Here is a 19,901-nt window from a genome sequence, read left to right on the forward strand (position 1 = left end):
TTTCAACAAGTAGGAAATGAGCAGATGTGCTGCAATAAGCAGAACATTTTGCACAGTCACTAATAGTTTTAACAAGCTCCTTGTGGGCAAGGATCATGTCTACCAACTCTACTGTATTGTACTTTCCTAAGCACTTAGTACAGAGCTCTGAACACAGTAAACTCTCAATAAATACCACTGATTGATTGCCACCCAGCCCCCAGGTCCACAACACTTTGAAACAGGCTTCCCCCCGGGATTTCAGATCTGACAATCTGATTCTCCTGTCTCCTCAGGACGGGGAGGGGATGCAGGGGGGAGCTTGGCATCAGAAATATGAACCTGGACTTAAAAGCGTCAGGTATCATAACTGTACTGGGCAGGGACAGGCCAGCTGAAAACTGGACTGTCCAATATAAAACCGGGTAACTAGCCACCCTGGCTGAGGATGTCAGTGCTTGGTACAGTGCTTGGCACGTAGTAAGCGCTTCACAAATACCATACGAAAATAAAAAAAAAGGAACCAAGCAGCAAAGGGGGCTGGCCCGGGGCTGCAGCCTGCCTGCAGGTGGTAAGTAGAGAAGTAACATCTCAGCGACATTTCCAGCTCCTTTCTCGTCTGGAAGGACAAGGCAGGCTAGCTACTGCGAAGAGCCAAGGGCTTCAGCCCCCTGACCAACCTTATCAAAAATAAATAAATAATAATAATAATGATGGCATTTGTTAAGTGCTTACTACGTGTCAGATACCGATAATCAGGTCAGACAGAGTCCGCGTCCCACTTTGGGCTCACAGTCTAAGTAGGGGGGGAGAACAGGTATTGAATCCCCATTTTGCAGATGAGGAAACTGAGACACAGAGAAGTGACTTGTCCAAGGTCACACAGCAGACAGACAGCGGAGCCAGGATTAGAACCCAGATCCTCTGGCTCCCAGGCCCTGGGTCTTTCCAGTAGGCCACACTGCCTCTTGGTTCTTCTCTATGGCCCATCCTGGGCCCTCTGTGGCTCCTCCCACCCACCTCGCCCCCTGAGATAAATCCTTCAGCCCCCTCTTCTTCAGCTTTTATCTCCTGGGGACGATGGATGCTCATTTCCTATCTGGAATGGGCTCCATCCTGATCCCTCCAGGCCTTCCCAGGGTGGGGGGTGGGGAAGCAAGTTCGGCATCAGCCTTTCACCTGGATTGGCACCCTTTATTCACCTCACCCTCAACCCCACAGCACTTGTGTCTATATCCCTCACTTTTTTTATTTATAGTCGTGTCTGTCTCCTCGTCTAAACTGTAAGTTCCTTTTGAAAGGAACACGTCTATACCAACTCTGTTGTACCATAATCTCCCAAGTGCTTAGTGCAGCGAAGTGCACATGATAAGTGCTCAATAAATGCCATTGATTGATTGATTGATTGATTTGCTGGGTGGGTGGTCCCGTCAACGTGGTCGGCCACCGGGCCGAGAGCCCGGATAATGCAAGGGCCTCCCGTGGCCTTTGGTTCCCAGCCCCACGAGCTCAGAGGCCTCTGGCACATTCAAGCCCCTTTCCCCTCCTCAAGGATCATCTCCCCCAGGGGCTCTGGCACAGGGGCGGTGTTAAATGGTGATTCCATTTCCATTTATGATTTTCTTTTCAAGGGAACAGGATGCGATGGGGAGGTGGAGGGGCGGGGGGATTTCCTCTCTCTTGCTTGTTGTTCCAATTTAACCTGATTCCATGTCAGAGCTGGGGAAACGGTGGGACGGTCCGCGTGGAGAAGCATCCACGGAGGCCTCTCCCTCTGGGGCAGCTGGTTAAGAGGGCTCTCGGGGCCAGGAGTCCTCAGGATCCCCGCCGAGGGTAGCCCTGACAACCACGGTCTCAGAGCCCAGGCGGAAGGAAGGACGGTGGGATTCGGAAGACGTTTTGACCCTCGTTGGGACACTCCTTCTCCACCATCCTACAGGTATGTCTGCTCCACAAACTGCCCTCCAGCCTCTCTTGCTCAAGGTCAACAGATGGACGTGACCGGGGGCTCCCCAGACACATGGAATTGGGTATTCCAGGAATGCTGAGGCAGCCCCTCTGCCAGAGAGCTGGGTCACACGGGGTGGTGGAATTGGGCACGGCCCACCTAGAGCCAGGGGGCTGGACAGGAGGACCTCTTAAGGACCCATACAACCTCAGGAGTCTACTTTCCCCTTTTGAGCTGGCAGAGTTAAGGGGCGAGACTCTCGTTGTCCCACCACCGTCATCTTGCTGAGTTTGGTCCCTGTTTCCAATCAGCCCAGCCCGGGCTTGGTAGTCAGAGGTCATGGGTTCGAATCCCAACTCCGCCAATTGTCAGCTGTGTGACACTGGGCAAGTCACTTCACTTCTCTGAGCCTCAGTGACCTCATCTGCAAAATGAGGATTAAAACTGTGAGCCCCACCGTGGGACAACCTGATCACCTTGTAACCTCCCCAGCGCCTAGAACAGTGCTTTGCACATAGTAAGCGCTTAACAAATACCATCATCATCATTATTATTATTATTTCGCATCTCCTAGAGAATGAGGGGCGCCCGAGGTTCCCTCTCTTGGGGATTCTACAGGGTGGCAGAAGAGTGGGAAAACACAAGCCCCTCTCCACTCCTCTCTGCTCTGGAAGGCAAGACCCCAGCCTCTGCTTAAGGACCTCACTTCTCCTACCTTCTTACCAAGGGAGAAGCCCAGTGAAAAGAGCCCGGGGCCCGGGAGTCAGGAGACCTGGGTTCTAATCCCAGTTTTGTCACTTGTCTGCTATGTGGCCTTGAGCAAGTCATTTCTCTTCTCTGCGTCTCAGTTTCCTCATTGCTAAAAGGGGGATTCAATACTTGTTCTCCCTCCCCTTAGACTGTGACCTCCATTTGGAACAGAGACTGTATCTGCTCTGATAATAATAATATTTGTTAAGCGCTATGTGCCAAGCACTGCACTAAGCACTGGGATAGATACGAGATAATGAGGTCCCGAATGGGGCTCATAATTTAAATAGGAGGGAGATGGCATTGTATCTGTCCCAGAGTTTACCACAGTGCTTGACACATGGTTAGTGCTTAACAAAGTGTGATTATTATCATTATCAAAGAAGAACTGAACTTTTATTTCAAGCCACATCAAGTCAGCATCTCAGTCATTACTCAGAATTCACTGATGGCTGGACTGAGGATGGAGGAGTGGGTCATCAAGGAGGGACAGGGTAACTACTTGGATTAATGTGGTAGCAGTTCGGAAGGAGAGAAAAGGGCATATTTTAGTTGAACCAACAGGACTTAGTGATAGATTGAATATGTGAGTTGAATGAGGGGGAGGAGTCAAGGATAACACCGAGATTATGGGCTTGTGAGACAGGAAGAATGGTGGTGCTGTCTACAGTGATGGGAGAGTCAGGGGGAGGACAGGGTTCGGGTGGGAAGATAAGGAGTTCGGTTCTGGACAGGTTGAGTTTGAGCTGACGGTAGGACAACCAAGTACAGGTATCCTGAAGGCAGGATGAAATGCGAGACTGCAAAGAGGGAGAGAGATCAGGGCTGGAGATGTAGATTTGGGAATCATCCCTCTAGAGGTGGTAGTTGAAGCCGTATGAGTGAATGAGTTCTCCGAGGGTCTGGGTATAGATGGAGAATAGAAGGGGACCCAAAACTGAATCTCAAGGGACAACCACAGTTAGGAGGTGGGAGGCAGAGGAGGAGCCCATGAAAGAGACTGAGAATGGGTGGCCAGAGAGATATGAGGAGAACCAGGACAGTGTCAGTGAAGCCAAGGATGGATAATGTTTCCAGGAGAAGGCGGTGATCAACAGTGTCACAGACACCTGAGAGGTCGAGGAGGATTAAGATGGAGTAGAGGCCATTGGATTTGGCAAGAAGGAGATTACTGGTGACTTTTGAGAGGGCGGTTTCTGTGGAGTGAAGGGGAAGGAAGTCAAATTGGAGGGGGTCAAGGAGAGAATTGGAGGAGAGGAACTTGAGCTGGGGTGTAGATAATAAAGGAGAACAAACACACACACACACACACACACACATGCTGCAGAGGGTATAAATACCTTCCTAAGTGTTAGAAAAGGAAGTCCAAAGGAGGGAAATCTTTAAGCTATTTCTCTTACCGTAGAGTTGGGGAGGGCAGACCTAGAGCCTTCTGCTTCTCTGTTCACAAATCTAGGATCACTGTAGCTCGGTCCACATATGCAAAGTATAAATCAGGCTCCAAAACGCACTGTAGCCTAAATTTTCCAGATATTTGAGGCAGACAAGGTTAATTTGAGGTTTAAAAGCATTCAGCTAGAATTCAGGCCAAAATCTATTTTGTGGAGAGCTCCCTTCTTCAGGAATAGAATAGACTAAAATAGAATAGGATAGGAGAAGCAGCATGGCATAGTGGAAAGAATGTGGGACTGGGAATCAGAGGAACTGGGTTCTAATCCTGGCTCTGCCACTTGCATACTGGATGACCTTGGACAAGTCACTTGACTTCTCTGTGCTTCAGTTTCCTCATCTGTGAAATCCTACTCCTTCCTACTTAGACTGGGAGCCCCATGTGGGACAGGGACTGTGTCCAACTTAATTATCTTGTATCCTATTACATACCCCAGCACTTAGTACAGTGCTTAGCACATAGTAAGGGCTTAGCAAGTGCCCCCTCTCCCCCCTTGAAAAAGGGACAGATTTTGACTTGTCCCTCTAAATCAGGGAAACTGGAAACCTTCTAGACTGTGAGCCCACTGTTGGGTAGGGACCATCTCTATATGTTGCCAACTTGTACTTTCCAAGCGCTTAGTACAGTGCTCTGCACACAGTAAGTGCTCAATATATACGATTGAATGAATGAATGAATGAATGGAGGCTAAGCCTTCCAGACACATAGAAAAACACAGTTTTGGTCAGACATTTGAATTGACTTATTCTGTAGGAACTCAGGTCAACCGATCAAGCTCTTTGATTCTCAAGGCAGATCCTTAACAATTTGCACAATTTGTGAAAGTGAGCCAAATGGTGGGACGGATTAGAACATGCCTTTTTTAAGTAAGGTCACATCTCCTCCAAGAGGCCTTCCCCAATTAAGCCCTCTTTTCCCCACCTCCCACTCTCTCTCTTCTGTGTCGTCTATGCACTTGGATCTGTACCTTTGATATTCAACCCACCCTCAGCCCCACAGCACTTACGTACATATCCGTAATTTACTTATATCAATGTCTGTCTCCCCCTCTACACTGTAAGCTCTTTGTAGGCAGAAGAACGTGTCTGCCTACTCTGTTACACTGTACTCTCCCAATCGCTTAGTGCAGTGCTCTGCACACAGTAAGCATTCAATATATACTTTGATTGATTGATCGATCCCCCACTAATTGGGCCCTGACCTGGCTCCATTTTCATCTCTGTGATTTCAGGGGGATATGAAGAGGGACTAACAGGGAGCTAGTGGAATGGCAGAAGGGTTATCCTGAGATGGATGTTAATGGCAACTGGAGTCATTTCATCTGTAGAATAGAAGGTTGGGGAGGAGAGGGGTGGAACAGGCCTGAAGAATGCTCTTCACATCTCTAAAAGGGTTCTTTCAAGTGTTCTTGCTCTCCATCTCCTCATAGGCCAGAACAAAGAGAATAAAACTAAAGTTGCAGCAAGAGGGATTGAAGTTAGACACAAGGAGGAACTTCCATATGTGAGCTGTGGCACAAGGACAGATGGAGGGCATGGCAGCTCTTTCCCTGGACAGTTTTAAGGCAGAGAGGCCCCCTTTCCCATAGCTCCCCTCCTTGATCCCTGATTGCTGAGCTGGTAAAAAGATCCCTCTGGGAACCAGGGGAAAAGTTGGATTAGCCTCTGGAGAGTCCTTTCTTTTCTTTTTTTTTTTTAAATGGTGTTCACATGCCAAGCACTATGCCAAGCACTGAGGTAGATCCAAGATCAGCAGGTCCGACAGGGTCTCTGTCACACAGAGGGCTCACAGTCTAAGTTGGAGTCCTGCCAGTCCTTGGAGTCGGACATTCCCGACATAGAGACTCCAAGATAAGATCTGCCAAGAGGCTGACTACTTCCTTGGGGACAAAAGCAAGTCAAAGTGGCGTGGCGTCCCTGAGGCTTGGGTCAGGGCTGGACTTGATGTTCCAGACCAAAGGCAAGCAGGATGGGGGTGAGGGGCGAGGGGGAGGGTGGGAAGGGTGAGCAAGGAGAGACTCGCTGGAAGCCTATGGGTGAAAGTTATCCAAGACTTCTCAGCCATTTCCCTTTGTTTGAGGAGAGGCCTAAACCTTGAAGAGGGGAGTTCTGCAGCCCACACAATGGTTCTATTCCTAGCAGAGAACAATGGACAGGCCCTGGAAAGACCTTCCTGTGGGCAGCTGGGCTTCCCAAAGCCCCACCGGCTCCTCGAAGTTGACTCCAGCCCGGCTCTCTGACCTACTTTGACACACAGGCAGGGGAATGAGAGCGGCCCTTCTGCCTCGGGTCCAGGGGAAAATCCGGCTGTGGAACTAATGGGAATCAGGTGGTGTGAGTCTGAGTCCAAAGGAAATCAGGCAGTGGGGTCTAAAAGAAATCAGGTTGGCAGGTCCAAGTGAAATCGGGCAGAGGACCTAATGGAAATGAGGCAGTGGGGGTCCAAAAGAAATCAGGCAGCGGATCTAAAGGAAACCAAGCAGACAGGTCGAAGGGAAATCAGGCAGTGGAACTAAAGGAAATCAGGCAGTGGAGCTAAAGAAAATCGGGTAGTGGGTCCAAGGGAAAACAGGAAGTAGTCATAGTGTAAATGAGGTAGTGGGGGGTCCCAAAGAAAATCAGGCAGTGGATCGAGAGGAAATCAAATTGAATCTGTTCTGCTTCTTCATCATGTTCCCTTTTGTGTTGGGTGTACCAGAGACTGTGACTGAGCCAGGGGACCACAGACAGACACTTGGGTATTGTAAGGAGAAAGAGCTGGGAGGGAGGAGGGAGGGAGGAGAGGACTGGGGAACGCCAGCAGGTCACTGCTAATTTTCCAGACTGGAGAGCTTTTTTTCCTGACCAAAGGTGCTCTAAATTACTAGAGAGCTATCTGATGTTTTAGTAATAATAGTAGTAGTAATAGTAGTACTAAGTAGGAGTAATTGTAGAAGCAGTCTACTGTATGCTCTTTGCGGGCAGGGATTGTGCCTACCAACTCTGCTGTATTGTACTCTCCTATGAGCTCAGTACAGAGCTCTGCACACAATGTGTTCAATAAATATCTTTGATTGACTGACTGATTGATAGAAATGGTAATCAAAGAAGCTATATTTATAGTAGTAATCACGTAGTAGCAGTAGTAGTAATAGTAAGTAGTAGTAGTTATAGTGGCAGTAGACTGTAAGTTCCTTTTACTTTTTTTTAGTGGTAATGGCCAATGGAGAAGAATCCACTGAGGAGAAATCTCACTGGGGGAACCCAAGGAGGAGGATCCAAGGGAGAGGAATCCAATGGGGAGAAATCCAAGGAGAGGAATCCAAGGGGGAGGAATCCGGGGGGAGGAATCCAAGGGGAAGTAATCCAAGGGGAAGTAATCCAAGGGGGAGGGATCCAAGGGGAAGAAACCCAAGGAGGGAGGATTCCAAGGGGAGGAGTCCAAGGGGGAGGAATCCAAAGGGGAGGAATTCAGAGGGCGGTATCCAGTGGGAAGAATCTTGGTGGAGAAGTCTAAGGGGAGCAATCCACCAGGGGAGGAATCCAAGGAGGAGGAATCCAAGGTAGAGGAATCCATGGCGTTAAACCCAATGAAGAGGAAACACTAGGAGAGGAATCCACTGGAGGGCCCTTCTCCAACTCTGCCCAATGGCCACGTTTAGCAGTCTAGTAGTTGCCGGGTGACTCGTGATTATTTCCCACCCTATGATCCAGGTCCCTCACCATTGTTCTCCAGAGATGATGGATTCCCAAGATCCCTCCTGGTCGGCCCAGCGTCTGTCCCTGCGGGGCAGTCTCACACTCCTTGTCCTCCTCCGTTACGCAGTGCTGGGTGAGGGTAAGTGGACCTGTCCCCGCGGGCCTCACAGAACTGCTGGCGGACACAGCTGAGGACACTGTGGCCCAGGGTGGTGGGGTCTCCCGTGCTAATCGAGGGCGCTCCTCGGGCCCATTGCTAAGATTTCAGGACCGAGAACCCGGGTGAGCAACTGGTGCTGGAGTTAGCCGTCTGCACACTGTCCCTCGCTCTCTCCAATCCCCTTCGGTCATTTCCCGCGGAGGCAGCAGGGGTAACAAGCTAGTAGGCGGGCTGGGGTGCAACGTGAGGAAGCAGCTTGGCCTAGTGGAAAGAGCCCGGGCTTGGGTTCTAATCCCTGCTCCACCACTTGTCTGCTGTGAGGCCTTGGGCCTGTCACCTCCCATCTCTGTGTCTCAGTTCCCTCAGCTGCAAAATGGGGATTCAATACCTGTTCTCCCTCCTACTTAGACTGTAGGATCTGATTATTTTGTATCTACCTTAGTTCAATGCCTGGTATACAGTCGGGGCTTAACAAATTCCAATAACCATAAAAAAGGGATGAGATGAGTGACACTGGCATCAGGCCCCAACCAAGGGGGAGTCTGGCTAGTCTCTGCCCATGCCAGCCCTCCCATCCCCGGTCACCACTGCCCGGCTGGAGCGAGGGAGGGTCCGGGCCGCCCACCCCCAAATGCAGCCCTGGCATGGGGGAGGAGCGGAGGACCCTGCTGTTGAGACCCTCCACTCTGCCCATCCAGGAGAGTTTGCCGTGATGGGCCATGGGGACCCCATCCTGGCCATGGTCGGGGAAGAGGTTGAGTTCCCGTGCCACCTGCTGCCCGAGCTGGACGCCGGGGACATGGAGGTGCGTTGGTTCCGGGACCGGTTCACCGACATCGTCCACACCTACTACGACGGGCGGGACCAGTTCGACATGCAGATGAAGGCCTACAGGGGCAGGACGGAATTCCTGAAGGATGGCCTGCAGGATGGGAGTGCCACCCTGAGGCTCCACGGGGTCATCCCTGCAGACGAGGGGCAGTACGGCTGCCTGATCCGCTCCGAGACCACCTCGGGCCATGCCACATGGGAGCTAGAGGTGGCAGGTTGGTAGCCCCTTCCCCTTCCTGCCCGGGGTGCAGCAGGAAGGACCACCTCATCTTAAGAAACTTAAGAGAAGCAGCGTAGCTCAGTGGAAAGAGCCCGGGCTTTGGAGTCAGAGGTCATGGGTTCAAATCCCGGCTCCGCCAATTGTCAGCTGGGTGACTTTGGGCAAGTCGCTTCACTTCTCTGGGCCTCAGTTACCTCATCTGGAAAATGGGGATTAAGACTGTGAGCCCCCCGTGGGACAACCTGATCACCTTGTAACCTCCCCAGCGCTTAGAACAGTGCTTTGCACATAGTAAGTGCTTAATAAATGCTATTATTATTATTAAGAATAGTGGCCAGTGCTTAGAATGGGGCCTGGCACTTAGTAAGTGCTTAACAAATACCGTTAAAAAAAAATCTTTAGGGCAATGAGATGCAGAAGCTGCAGGAGAAGAAGATTAAGCTAAAACTGCAGCAGGAGGGTTTTCTGTTAGACACCAGGAACAACTGCCTAATCTTAAGGGCAATAAAATGCATAAACTGCGGGAGGAAAAGATAAGGCTAAAACTGCAGCAGAAAGAGAAGATTAGGCTAAAATGGCTGCAGGAGGGTTTTAGTTTCGACACTAGCAGCGTGGCTCAATGGAAAGAGCACGGGCTTTGGAGTCCGAGATCGGGGGTTCAAACCGCGGCTCCGCCAATCGTCAGCTGTGTGACTTTGGGCAAGTCACTTAACTTCTCTGTGCCTCAGTTACCTCATCTTTAAAACGGGGATTAAGACTGTGAGCCCCCCCCGTGGGACAACCTGATCACCTTGTAACCTCCCCAGTGCTTAGAACAGTGCTTTGCACCTAGTAAGCGCTTAACAAATGCCATCATTATTAGAAAGGACCATCTCATCTTCAGGGCAGTTCTTCAGGAATGGAGGAAAAACCTCCCCCTCTGCAGTCCATTTCCCCTCCCCATAGATTCAGTCCTGCCTGGAGACAGGGAGATGGATGAGAGGAGCTCTCCTTGTCCCTTTTCAGTCACCAAGTCTATGACCCTGACAACGTCCAAGTTATCTGACTCACTCATTATCTAGAATGCCAACCACCACGAGGGACCTGGATCACAGGGAGGGAATGATCCAGAAGCCATCCCATCTCTTCCCCTGCCTCCAAAATCATTCCTTCCCCACCCAGGAGCTGAGGTAGCTCTTCCAAGCTAAAGCTCTCCAGAGGGCTTCAGTGTGGGGCTTCCCAAAGTCTAGTCTCCAGCCCTCCTGCTGCAGCGTCACCCCCTTTCTTCCCACCTGGGCCTCTTCAACTTTGCTCTAGCGCTTAGTACAATGCTCTGCACACAGTAAGCACTCAATAATTCTGATTTCCAGTGTCTTTCTGGTGTTTCCTAGGACTGGGCTCGGACCCTCACATCTCCTTTGAGGGCTACCAGGATGGCGGTATCCAGCTGCGATGCAGTTCGGGGGGCTGGTACCCCGAGCCTAAGGCCCAGTGGAAGGACCCTCAAGGGCAGTGTCTGCCCTCCCTGTCGGAAACCAAGTTCCAGGACTCCCAAGGTCTGTACCATCTGGAAGTGTCGCTGGTGACCAGGGACCACTACCACCGAAATGTATCCTGCTCCATCCAGAACCCCCTTCTGATCCAGAAGAAAGAGTTCACCCTCCAGATCGCAGGTCAGAGCCCCCTAGCCCAAGGCTCGGAGCAGGGAACTGCTCATTTGGCTATTCTGCACATCCCAAGTGTCTAGTACAATGTGCCCTATGTACTGGACACTCAGTGAATACTGCTGCTGTTATTCCTGCTACTGCTACTATTACTATTATTGCTGCTACTATTACTACCACTGCCACTAGCGTGGCTCAGTGGAGAAGAGCACGAGCTCTGGAGTCAGAGGTCATGGGTTCAAACCCCGGCTCCGACAATTGTCAGCTGTGTGATTGTGGGCAAGTCACTTAACTTCTCTGGGCCTCAGTTACCTCATCGGTAAAATGGGGATTGAGACTGTGAGCCCCACATGGGACAACCTGATCCCCTTGTAACCTCCCCAGTGCTTAGAACAGTGCTTTGCACACAGTAAGCGCTTAATAAATGCCATCATTATTATTATTATTATTATTACTACTGTTACTGCTATTATTCATTCATTCATTCAATCGTATTTATTGAGTGTTTACTGCGTGCAGAGCACTGTACTAAGCGCTTGGGAAGTACAAATCGGCAACATATAGAGACGGTCCCTACCCAACAACGGGCTCACAGTCTAGAAGGGGGGAGACAGACAAAAAGACGAAACAAGTAGATAGATGTCAATAATAATAATGACATTTGTTAAGCACTTACTATGTGCCAAGCACTGTTCTAAGCTCTGGGGGACTATCACTACTATGAATGCTACTGTTACTACTCCTACTACTGCTACTTCTTCTACTACAACTACTGCTTAAGCGCTTAGTACAGTGCTCTGCACATAGTAAGCGCTCAATAAATAAGATTGATGATGCTACAACTGTTACCATTACTACTCCTAATAAGCCCTACTACCAGCTGACCTTGAGCAACGTGGCTCAGTGGAAAAGAGCATGGGCTTTTGGAGTCAGAGGTCATAGGTTCAAATCCTGGCTCTGCCAATTGTCAGCTGTGTGATTTTGGGCAAGTCACTTAACTTCTCTGTGCCTCAGTTACCTTATCTGGAAAATGGGGATGAAGACTGTGAGCCCCACATGGGACAACCTGATCACCTTGTATCCTCCCCAGCGCTTAGAACAGTGCTTTGCACATAGTAAGCGCTTAATAAATGCCATCATTATTATTATTATTATCATCTTCATGACACCACCTCACCCTGAATCCTAATATCGGTAGTAATAATAGACGTAGTAGTAGTAGTAATTGTAGCAGTCATAGCAATAGCAATGGTAGTAGTAGTAATAATAATAATGGCATTTATTAAGCACTTACTATATGCAAAGCACTGCTCTAAGCGCTGGGGAGGTTACAGGGTGATCAGGTTGTCCCAGGGGGCGGGGGCTCACAATCTTAATCCCCATTTTACAGATGAGGTAACTGAGGCCCAGAGAAGTTAAGTGACTTGCCCAAAGTCACACAGCTGACAGTTGGCGGAGCCGGGATTCGAACCCATGAACTCTGACTCCAAAGCCCGGGCTCTTTCCACTGAACCACGCTGCTTCCCTTAATAAGCGTAGTAGTAACACTAGTAATAGTAAGAGCTGTAGAAGTAATGGTAGTAGTAATGGTTAGCAGTATAGTAGAAGTAGTAAGATTAGGAAGAGTAGTAGTGATAGTATAGTAGTAGTAATTGCAGTATAATAGTAGCAACAGTAGTAGTAATAGAAGTCTGTAGTAGTAGTAATAGTAGTAGTAGTAGTAATGGTAGTAATAGTAATAATTAGTTATTACTAATTAATAATTAATTATTAATAATCAATTATCAGCAATAATTTAATAATTAATAATAATAATTGATTGGTAATTACTTGTCGATATTAATGATAATAATATAATATTATGGTATGATATAATATTATAATTAATAATAATTAGATTGTAATTATAATTGATAATTAATATTAATGATGATTAAATAATTAATAGTAGTAATAGTGGTAGTAGTAGTAAGAAGTAGTAGTAATTGCAGTATAATAGTAGCAACAGTAGCAGTAATAGAAGTCTGTTGCGGGCAGAGATTGTCTCTCTTTATTGCTGAATTGTACTTTCCAAGGGCTCAGTACAGTGCTCTGCACACAGTAAGCACTCAGTAAATACGACTGAATGAATGAAGTGGCAGTAGTAGTAATATAGTAGTAGAAGTCATAGTAATAGTACAGTGCACTCAATGAATAGTACTACTAACTGCTCGCTCGCTTCCTCTTTCCCAAGCTTCCTTTCAAGAAGTTCCCTACAGCCTGGCCTCCCTTCCCATTCCAAGGCTTGGCCCAAGCAGTGGGGATGGTTTCCCTGGGCTGCCAGCCATCTGCACCCAAACCCTAACAATGCTCCAGTTCCAGAGGGGTCCATTTAATCACCATAAGGGTCCCAACTGGGCTTGCACTGGCTAGGGAGGGGTCTGCTCCACGCCCCTGTGCAGGCTTGAGGCTGCGGAACCGCAGCTGGACAAGCTGGACAGATTTATGTCCATGGCTCCCTGTTCACAGGGATAGGGGAGAGGAGCGCAATGGCCCTGGAGCAATGGGAAGGGGGATCCCTGATCCCCCTAAACTCGGGTGCCTCTTCCAAGCCACGGGACCTGGAACAGAAGTTGAGGAGGGACGAGCCCGAGGAACGAGAATATCAACAATCTATCAGTCAGCATCCGGGAGATGCCCCCGTACCCTCGCTGGAAACTCCTCCGACATCTGTTTTCCTAGAGGGCCTCTCTGGTAAAGAGGCAGGGTCCCCAGCCTGGCGTTAGGGATCTGCAGCCTCTGAGCTGGTTCACGCGAAGCCGGGGGGGTTGGCTGTTTTGCAGATGTGTTTTTGCCTCAAGTCTCCCCGTGGAGAGGAGCTCTTCTTGGGGTTTTAGGGTGTCTCCTGCTCCTCTTCGCTCCCCTGGCTGGCCTGGTGTTTTACCATTTCCGGAAGCAAAGGAAATCCAGAGGTAAAGGAGTGGGCTTGGGAGAAGGGGTGGGGAGGACGGGGCAAGAGGGGAAACCACCCCAGACCTTGACCGCTTTCTCCAGCAAAAGCTCCCTAGGGGCTGCGAAAAGAGCAGCAAATCCTGGTCTCCATCTCCATCACCATAGAGGTCAGAATGCAGGAAAATGCGTTGGTATGGAGATATCTGAAAGGATGAAGACCGGGTACCTAGCCGAACTTCCTAATGGGGAAGGGAATTCAATCATTCATTCAATTGTATCTATTGAGCGCTTGCTTTGTGCAAAGCACTGTACTTTGCGCTTGGGAGAGTGCAATACAACAACAAACAAACATATCCCCTGCCCAAAACAGGTAGACACCACTGAAATGGGAGACTGGGTGGATGGGGTGTTGGGGATGGAGAATGGGGTGGGGAGAGAATCTCCTTTTCTGGAGATTCTCAGGAGATCAGCCCCTCGACCTCCTGGGTCGAGGTTAAAGAGCCCCTAACTCCTGGCAGGGGGGTGGGGATGAGGGGAGAACAGGCTGCAACAACCCCAAAGTGGGTGGAAAGGCCTCAAGGGAGAAGCCTCATCGTTTCCTCCTTTTTCTTTCTCCTGCTCCTTCTCCTCTTCCTTCTCTTCCCCTTCCTCTGCCCTCTTTTCCTCCTCCTCCTTCTCTTTTCTCTAGATAAACTGAAGAACAAGACAGAGAAAGAAAAAGGTAAGCCATGATGGTGGAATTTCTGGAGCTCCTCAAGTGAAGAGAGGGGGAGGGAACTGGGGTTGTAGAGAGGCTGTTAGAGGGATATGAGAAGTGCAAAGGCCCCGGAAGGGGAGGAGGGGGGTGTCCCTCTGAAGGGGGAGATGGCTGGGTTTGCTATTTCTCTGACCCCTGATCGGCCCTGATGTCCCCCTTGTTCTCTGTTTCTCCCGTAGAAAAACTCACAGTCAAGCTAGGTAAGTTCTCCTGATGGGGCCCCATTGGTACTGTCAGCTGGATGCTTTTGCTAAAGGGAAGGGCACTCCTCCTCTGAATCTCTATGAGGCGCGAGCAAGGAATCCTAGACCCTGTACCTCCTAGGCTAGGTTCTCGGCCCACCCTGCCTGAGAAAGATTCAACCATCCATTAGAGAGTATGCTCCTTGTGGGAAGGGAATGTGTCCCTTGCTTGTTTTGTACTTCCCTAGTGCTTAATAATAACAACAACAATAATAAAATGTATCTGTTAAATGATTACTGTGTGTCAAGCACTGATCCAAGCACTGGGTAAGATACAAGATAATCAGGTTGGACACAGTCCCTTGTCCCCCGTGGGGCTCACAGTCATAATCTCCGTTTTGCGGTGATGTAACTGAGGCACAGAGAAGTCAAATAACTTGCCCAACGTCACACAGCAGATAAGTGGACCTGGATTAGAACCCAGGTCCTTCTGACTCCTAGGACCATGCTCTATCCACTAAGCAGAGCTGCTTAGTACAGTGTATTGCACCGACGGGCACTCAGTAAATGCTCTTTCTACTACTACTACTACAACTACTACTACTACTGGTCCCAAGTCAATGGAGACTGTCTGGATTTTAGTGCCCACCCACCATCCTCCCCTCCCAGTCCAAACCAGCCCCCTCCCTAACCGCCCCCCCCCCCCCCAACCTGGCTGCCTTCACCAGTCTCTGTAACTTCCCTGAGTGTCCCTTGAACATCAAGTCCCGAGAGGGACAGGGACTGAATTCAACCTGATTACCTTGCATTTACCCCAGTACTTGACACACTGCTTAGAACATAGCAAGCACTTCACAAATGCCACAGTTATTCATCATCAGTTTTACCCTGTTCTCTCCCTCCCCGGCTCGGGATGGTGGGGGACGAGGGGAAGGGGGACTGATCTGTTTCTTCATTTATTTTGTAGAGAAACTTCAGACGGAACTTGGTGAGTGCTCTGTTTTTTCATGGTATTTGTTATGCATTTACTATGTGTCAAGCACTGTTGCAAGCACCGGGACAGATACAAGCTTATCCCGTTGGACACAGTACCGGTACCACGTAGGGCTCACAGTCTAAGTTGGAGGGAAGAGGAGTTATTCCCCATTTTACAGATGAGGTAGCTGAGGCACAGGAAAGTTAAGTGACCTGACCAAGGTCACACGGCAGACAAGTGGCCGAGCCAGGATTAGAACCCAGACCCACTGACTCCCAGGCCTGGGATCTTTCCACTAAGGCTATGCTGCTTCCTGGAGGAAAAAGCATTGTTGAGTCCCTTAGGACTCCTCCTCACCTATCCCTCACCTCCTGGAATCGGACCGTCTTGGGACAGAGTTTCATAGGGGAAGGGCTTTGTGTCCCAGAGAGGCAGTCAATTATTGGTATTCATTGAGTACTTAGGGTGTGCAGAGCACTGTATTAAGCACTTGGGAGAGTTCCATTCAACAGAGTTGGTAGACACATTCCCTGCCCACGAGGAGCTTCCCCGATGACGTTAGTAACAAGGGTTTTTCTGGGGATTCGGGTCCAGTTTGGGGATCTTCATTAAGGGAAGCACAATCCATTTCTTGTCTGACCACAGCTTCCCCTCACCTTCCCCCGTCCCCCAAGGGGTCATAGACCAGGTGAGGCCCAGGGAGCATCAGTGGGGTGGGAAGGGAAGACCAGGATTAAGCCTCAATTTTGGGCGGGAGCTTCAACTCTTCCCTTCTTCTGCTTTCAGACTGGAGAAGGACAGAAGGCCAGGCCGGTGAGTGACCAGCTTTAGCTTTGTGCCTTTTTTTAAAAATGGTACTTCTTCTGTGCTAGAAAGGAGTAAGATTTAATCCCCATTTTACAGGTCCTCTGATTCCCAGGCCTGTGCTCATTCCATTAAGCCACGCAATCAGTAGAATTGATTGAGCATCTACCTGTGTGCCCAGCACTGTACTCAGTGCTTGAGAGAGTGCAGTAGAATAAATGGTATTTATTGACTACCTACTTGTGTTGCCCAATACTTTGCTAAGCACTTGGGAGAGTGTAGTAGAGCTAGTAGACATGATCCCTGCCCTCAAGAAGCTTTCAGTTGAGGGCTTGCAATTAATTAGAGTTCAGCTGTTTTTCAAACTTCCTTTACCCTTACCCCCACCCTCAGGTCAGCAGGTCCGTGTCCACCACAGGTCTTCTCCCAACACCCCCACCCCCAAGTCCAGCCTTTTCCTCCCCCACAAACTGTCTCAACATTAGCAGCTCATTTATTTCTCTCTTCCTCTCTCTCCCTCTTCCTCCCTATTTTTCTCTGTCTGTCTGTCTGTCTGTCTGTCTCTGTCTCTCTCATTTCAGAGTGGAGAGCAGCCCGCAGATACGCTGGTAAATAACCAGAGCAGACGGTGCCTTAGATCGCTAACCGGGAGGTAGCAGGATAAGTCTTCCTCCTCCCTCCCCACCCCACCCCCCGACACCGGGCTGGGGGGAAGAGGGGGCAATGACAAACCCAGGCCAGGGGACAGGGGAAGCTGCGGTGGCCCGTGTTGCTGTAATTCATTTCGTTCTAAGGATCTTCCCGGTCATCACTACCTGATGACAGCTCTGCAGAAGACGTTCCCAGGAACGATTTTTAACTGATTAAAAAGCAGATGACCCTATATTAAGCGCTTACTATGTGCGGAGCACTGTACTAAACACCGGGAAAGAGTACACAGGTACTTTCCAAGCGCTTAGTACAGTGCTCTGCACACAGTAAGCGCTCAATAAAGACGATTGAATGAATGAATGAATGAGTTAGACAGGGATCCTGTCACTTGAGGGCCTCACAATCTGTGAATGAAGGTGGAGGAGAGGACTGGAGGCAGACGCATCGGGAGCAATGAAACACTCAACGTTAAAAGAGCATAAGGGACGAGGATAAATACACAATAGCCAAAATCAAAACAAAAGTCAGTAGGGACCCGTGGCTAGAGGAGCAGAATTTCAAGGTCCTGGTGATTGAGGGTCCACGGCATCCCCGAAGCCACAACAGCTGCTACTAGCCTTCCCGGGGTGGTGGAAAGCAGGAGAGGCCGGGAGATGGAGTTAGAATGGGAACCCTAACTCAGGAGCCCTCGCCAGCCCAGAAACCGATCATCATCATCATCAATCATCATCAATCATATTTATTGAGCGCTTACTGTGTGCAGAGCACTGTACTAAGCACTTGGGAAGTACAAGTTGGCAACATATACAGACAGTCCCTACCCAACAGTGGGCTCACAGTCTAAAAGATCCTCCCCCCGGCCTCTCTCCGCAGTGGACGTGACCCTGGATCAGGACACGGCTCATCCCATGCTTCAGGTCTCCGAGGACGGGAAGGGTGTAACCTACGGGGACACCAAAGCCGATCTGCCCGGGGACCCCAAGCGATTTGAGAACTGCCCCTGCGTTCTGGGCCGGGAGGGCTTCATTTCGGGGCGACATTACTGGGAGGTTGAGGTGGGGCAGAAGACCAGGTGGTTCCTGGGGGTGTGCCAGGATGCCGTGGAGAGGAAAGTGGAGGTGAGGATGTCTCCGGGGACGGGTTATTGGGTGCTGGGGCTGTGGAACAGCGCCGAGTATTTTATCTTGGACCCTTACCGCGTCTCTGTCACCCTGAGAGTCCCGCCCCGTCGGGTGGGGGTTTTCCTCGACTACGAGGGGGGCAGGGTCTCGTTCTTCAACGTGACCGACGGCACCCACATCTACACCTTCACTGCCACCTTCGCCGGGACCCTCCGGCCCTTTCTCCGGCCCCGTTCCCACGACGGGGGAGAGCACGCCGCTCCTCTGACCCTGTGCCCGGTGCCGGGCAGGCCCGAGGCGGTGGATGACTGTGACACCTGGCTGCAGCCCTATGACACGCCGGACACCATTTTGGGCCAGTGGTGAGGAGTATGCCCTCAATAAACACCACTACCACTGGTGGAATGATTAGCTCGTCCCTTCAGGGACACGTCCCAACCCTTATCTCTCGGGGTTCCCCCTCACAGTTCTCCCCTCTGCTCCTCAGCTTCACATGACGTCTGCCACCTCCGCTGCACCGTACTCTCCCAAGAGCTTAGTATAAGGCCCTGCACACAGTAAGCGCTCGATAAATACTACTGATGGATGAGATGAGTAATACCTCCTCAGTTATTCCAGCTAATCCTTGAGCATCCGCACTCCCACCCAGGGGGACAAGGAAAAGGTGAACCGCTAATATCCACTAGCAATCCCCCAAACTCACATTTGCCTCCACGCCTCTTCTCCTCCCAGATTTTTACCAGCCTAATTACACTAACTGAATTTTTCAAGCCCTCGCTATGTGCCGAACGCTGTAGTAGATACAAGTTAGTCAGGTCGGGCACAGACTGCGAGCCCCAGGTGGGACAGACACTGAGCGGGAGGGAGAACAGGTATTCGACCCTTGTTTTGCAGATGAAGAAACTGCAGGCAAGTGGAGGAGCCATTTTGTAAAATGATTTCAGAGCAAATTCAGACTGCCCGGGAAGACTATAAACTCCCCCCTTAGACTGTGAGCTCCTTGTGGCCAGGGAACGTACCTGTCATTCATTCAATCGTATTTATTGAGCGCTTACTGTGTGCAGAGCACTGTACTAAGTGCTTGGGAAGTACAATTCAGCAACAGAGACCATCCCTGCCCACACAGTCTAAAAAAGGGGAGACAGATATCAAAACAAGTAAACGGGCCTCAGTAGTATCATTATAAATAAATAGAATTATAGATATATACACATCATTAATAAAAATAAATAAAATTTATAATTATATATACATATACCTGTCAACTCTGTTATACTGCACCCTCCCAAGGGCTTAGTACAGTGTTCTGCAATACAGTAAGCGCTCAATAAATACTACTGACTGACTAAAAATATATGCCGCGTGTGAGTAATATAGAAAGCGCTCAGTAAATATGATTGAATAAATGCGATTGAAAACGATTTTAAGCACTTGGAGGTACAAAAGCTGAAAGTACCTTTAAAGGGCTGGGTTTTGCCTACAGAATTCATCCCCTCGGACAACTCTTCCCAACACGGAAGAAGACATTTGGCTTCTTGAAAATGAAATTAATAGTGAACAGCGAACATGCTAAAACTGTTACTATCGTGAACCCCCGAGGGACAGAGACCGTGTCTAATCCCCCCCTGTGTATTGTTTCCCAGCGCTTAGTACAGTGTTCGGCACACCGTGAGTACTTAATAAAAAGTCAGCTGTGTGACTTTGGGCAAGTCACTTCACTTCTCCGGGCCTCAGTTACCTCATCTGGAAAATGGGGATGAAGACTGTGAGCCCTCCGTGGGACAACCTGATCACCTTGTAATCTCCCCAGCGCTTAGAAGA

At 49.7% G+C, this 19,901-nt stretch overlaps 1 protein-coding gene across 1 annotated transcript; it reads left to right on the top strand.

The window, feature by feature from the left end:
• The first annotated feature begins 1,735 nt into the window (after nt 1-1,735).
• On the top strand, nt 1,736-18,934 carry BTNL9 (butyrophilin like 9). The gene is made up of 11 exons (XM_038769958.1): nt 1,736-1,918; nt 7,820-7,943; nt 8,663-9,010; nt 10,386-10,667; nt 13,481-13,609; nt 14,278-14,310; nt 14,526-14,546; nt 15,496-15,516; nt 16,291-16,317; nt 16,890-16,916; nt 17,833-18,934. The coding sequence occupies exons 2-11, from the start codon at nt 7,844-7,846 to the stop codon at nt 18,444-18,446; spliced, it is 1,602 nt and encodes a 533-aa protein (XP_038625886.1). The 5' UTR covers nt 1,736-1,918; nt 7,820-7,843; the 3' UTR covers nt 18,447-18,934.
• The last annotated feature ends 967 nt before the right edge of the window (nt 18,935-19,901 follow it).

The sequence above is a fragment of the Tachyglossus aculeatus genome, chromosome X4 (genome assembly GCF_015852505.1).
Source record: "Tachyglossus aculeatus isolate mTacAcu1 chromosome X4, mTacAcu1.pri, whole genome shotgun sequence".
Lineage (NCBI taxonomy): Eukaryota > Metazoa > Chordata > Mammalia > Monotremata > Tachyglossidae > Tachyglossus > Tachyglossus aculeatus.

Excerpts from the sequence above, each read along its gene's own strand:
- BTNL9 (XM_038769958.1), top strand. The coding sequence starts at position 7,844 with ATGATGGATTCCCAAGATCCCTCCTGGTCGGCCCAGCGTCTGTCCCTG. Across the intron at positions 15,517-16,290 it reads GAAACTTCAGACGGAACTTG|ACTGGAGAAGGACAGAAGGC; the intron begins GTGAGTGCTCTG and ends TTCTGCTTTCAG. Across the intron at positions 16,917-17,832 it reads AGCAGCCCGCAGATACGCTG|TGGACGTGACCCTGGATCAG; the intron begins GTAAATAACCAG and ends CTCTCTCCGCAG.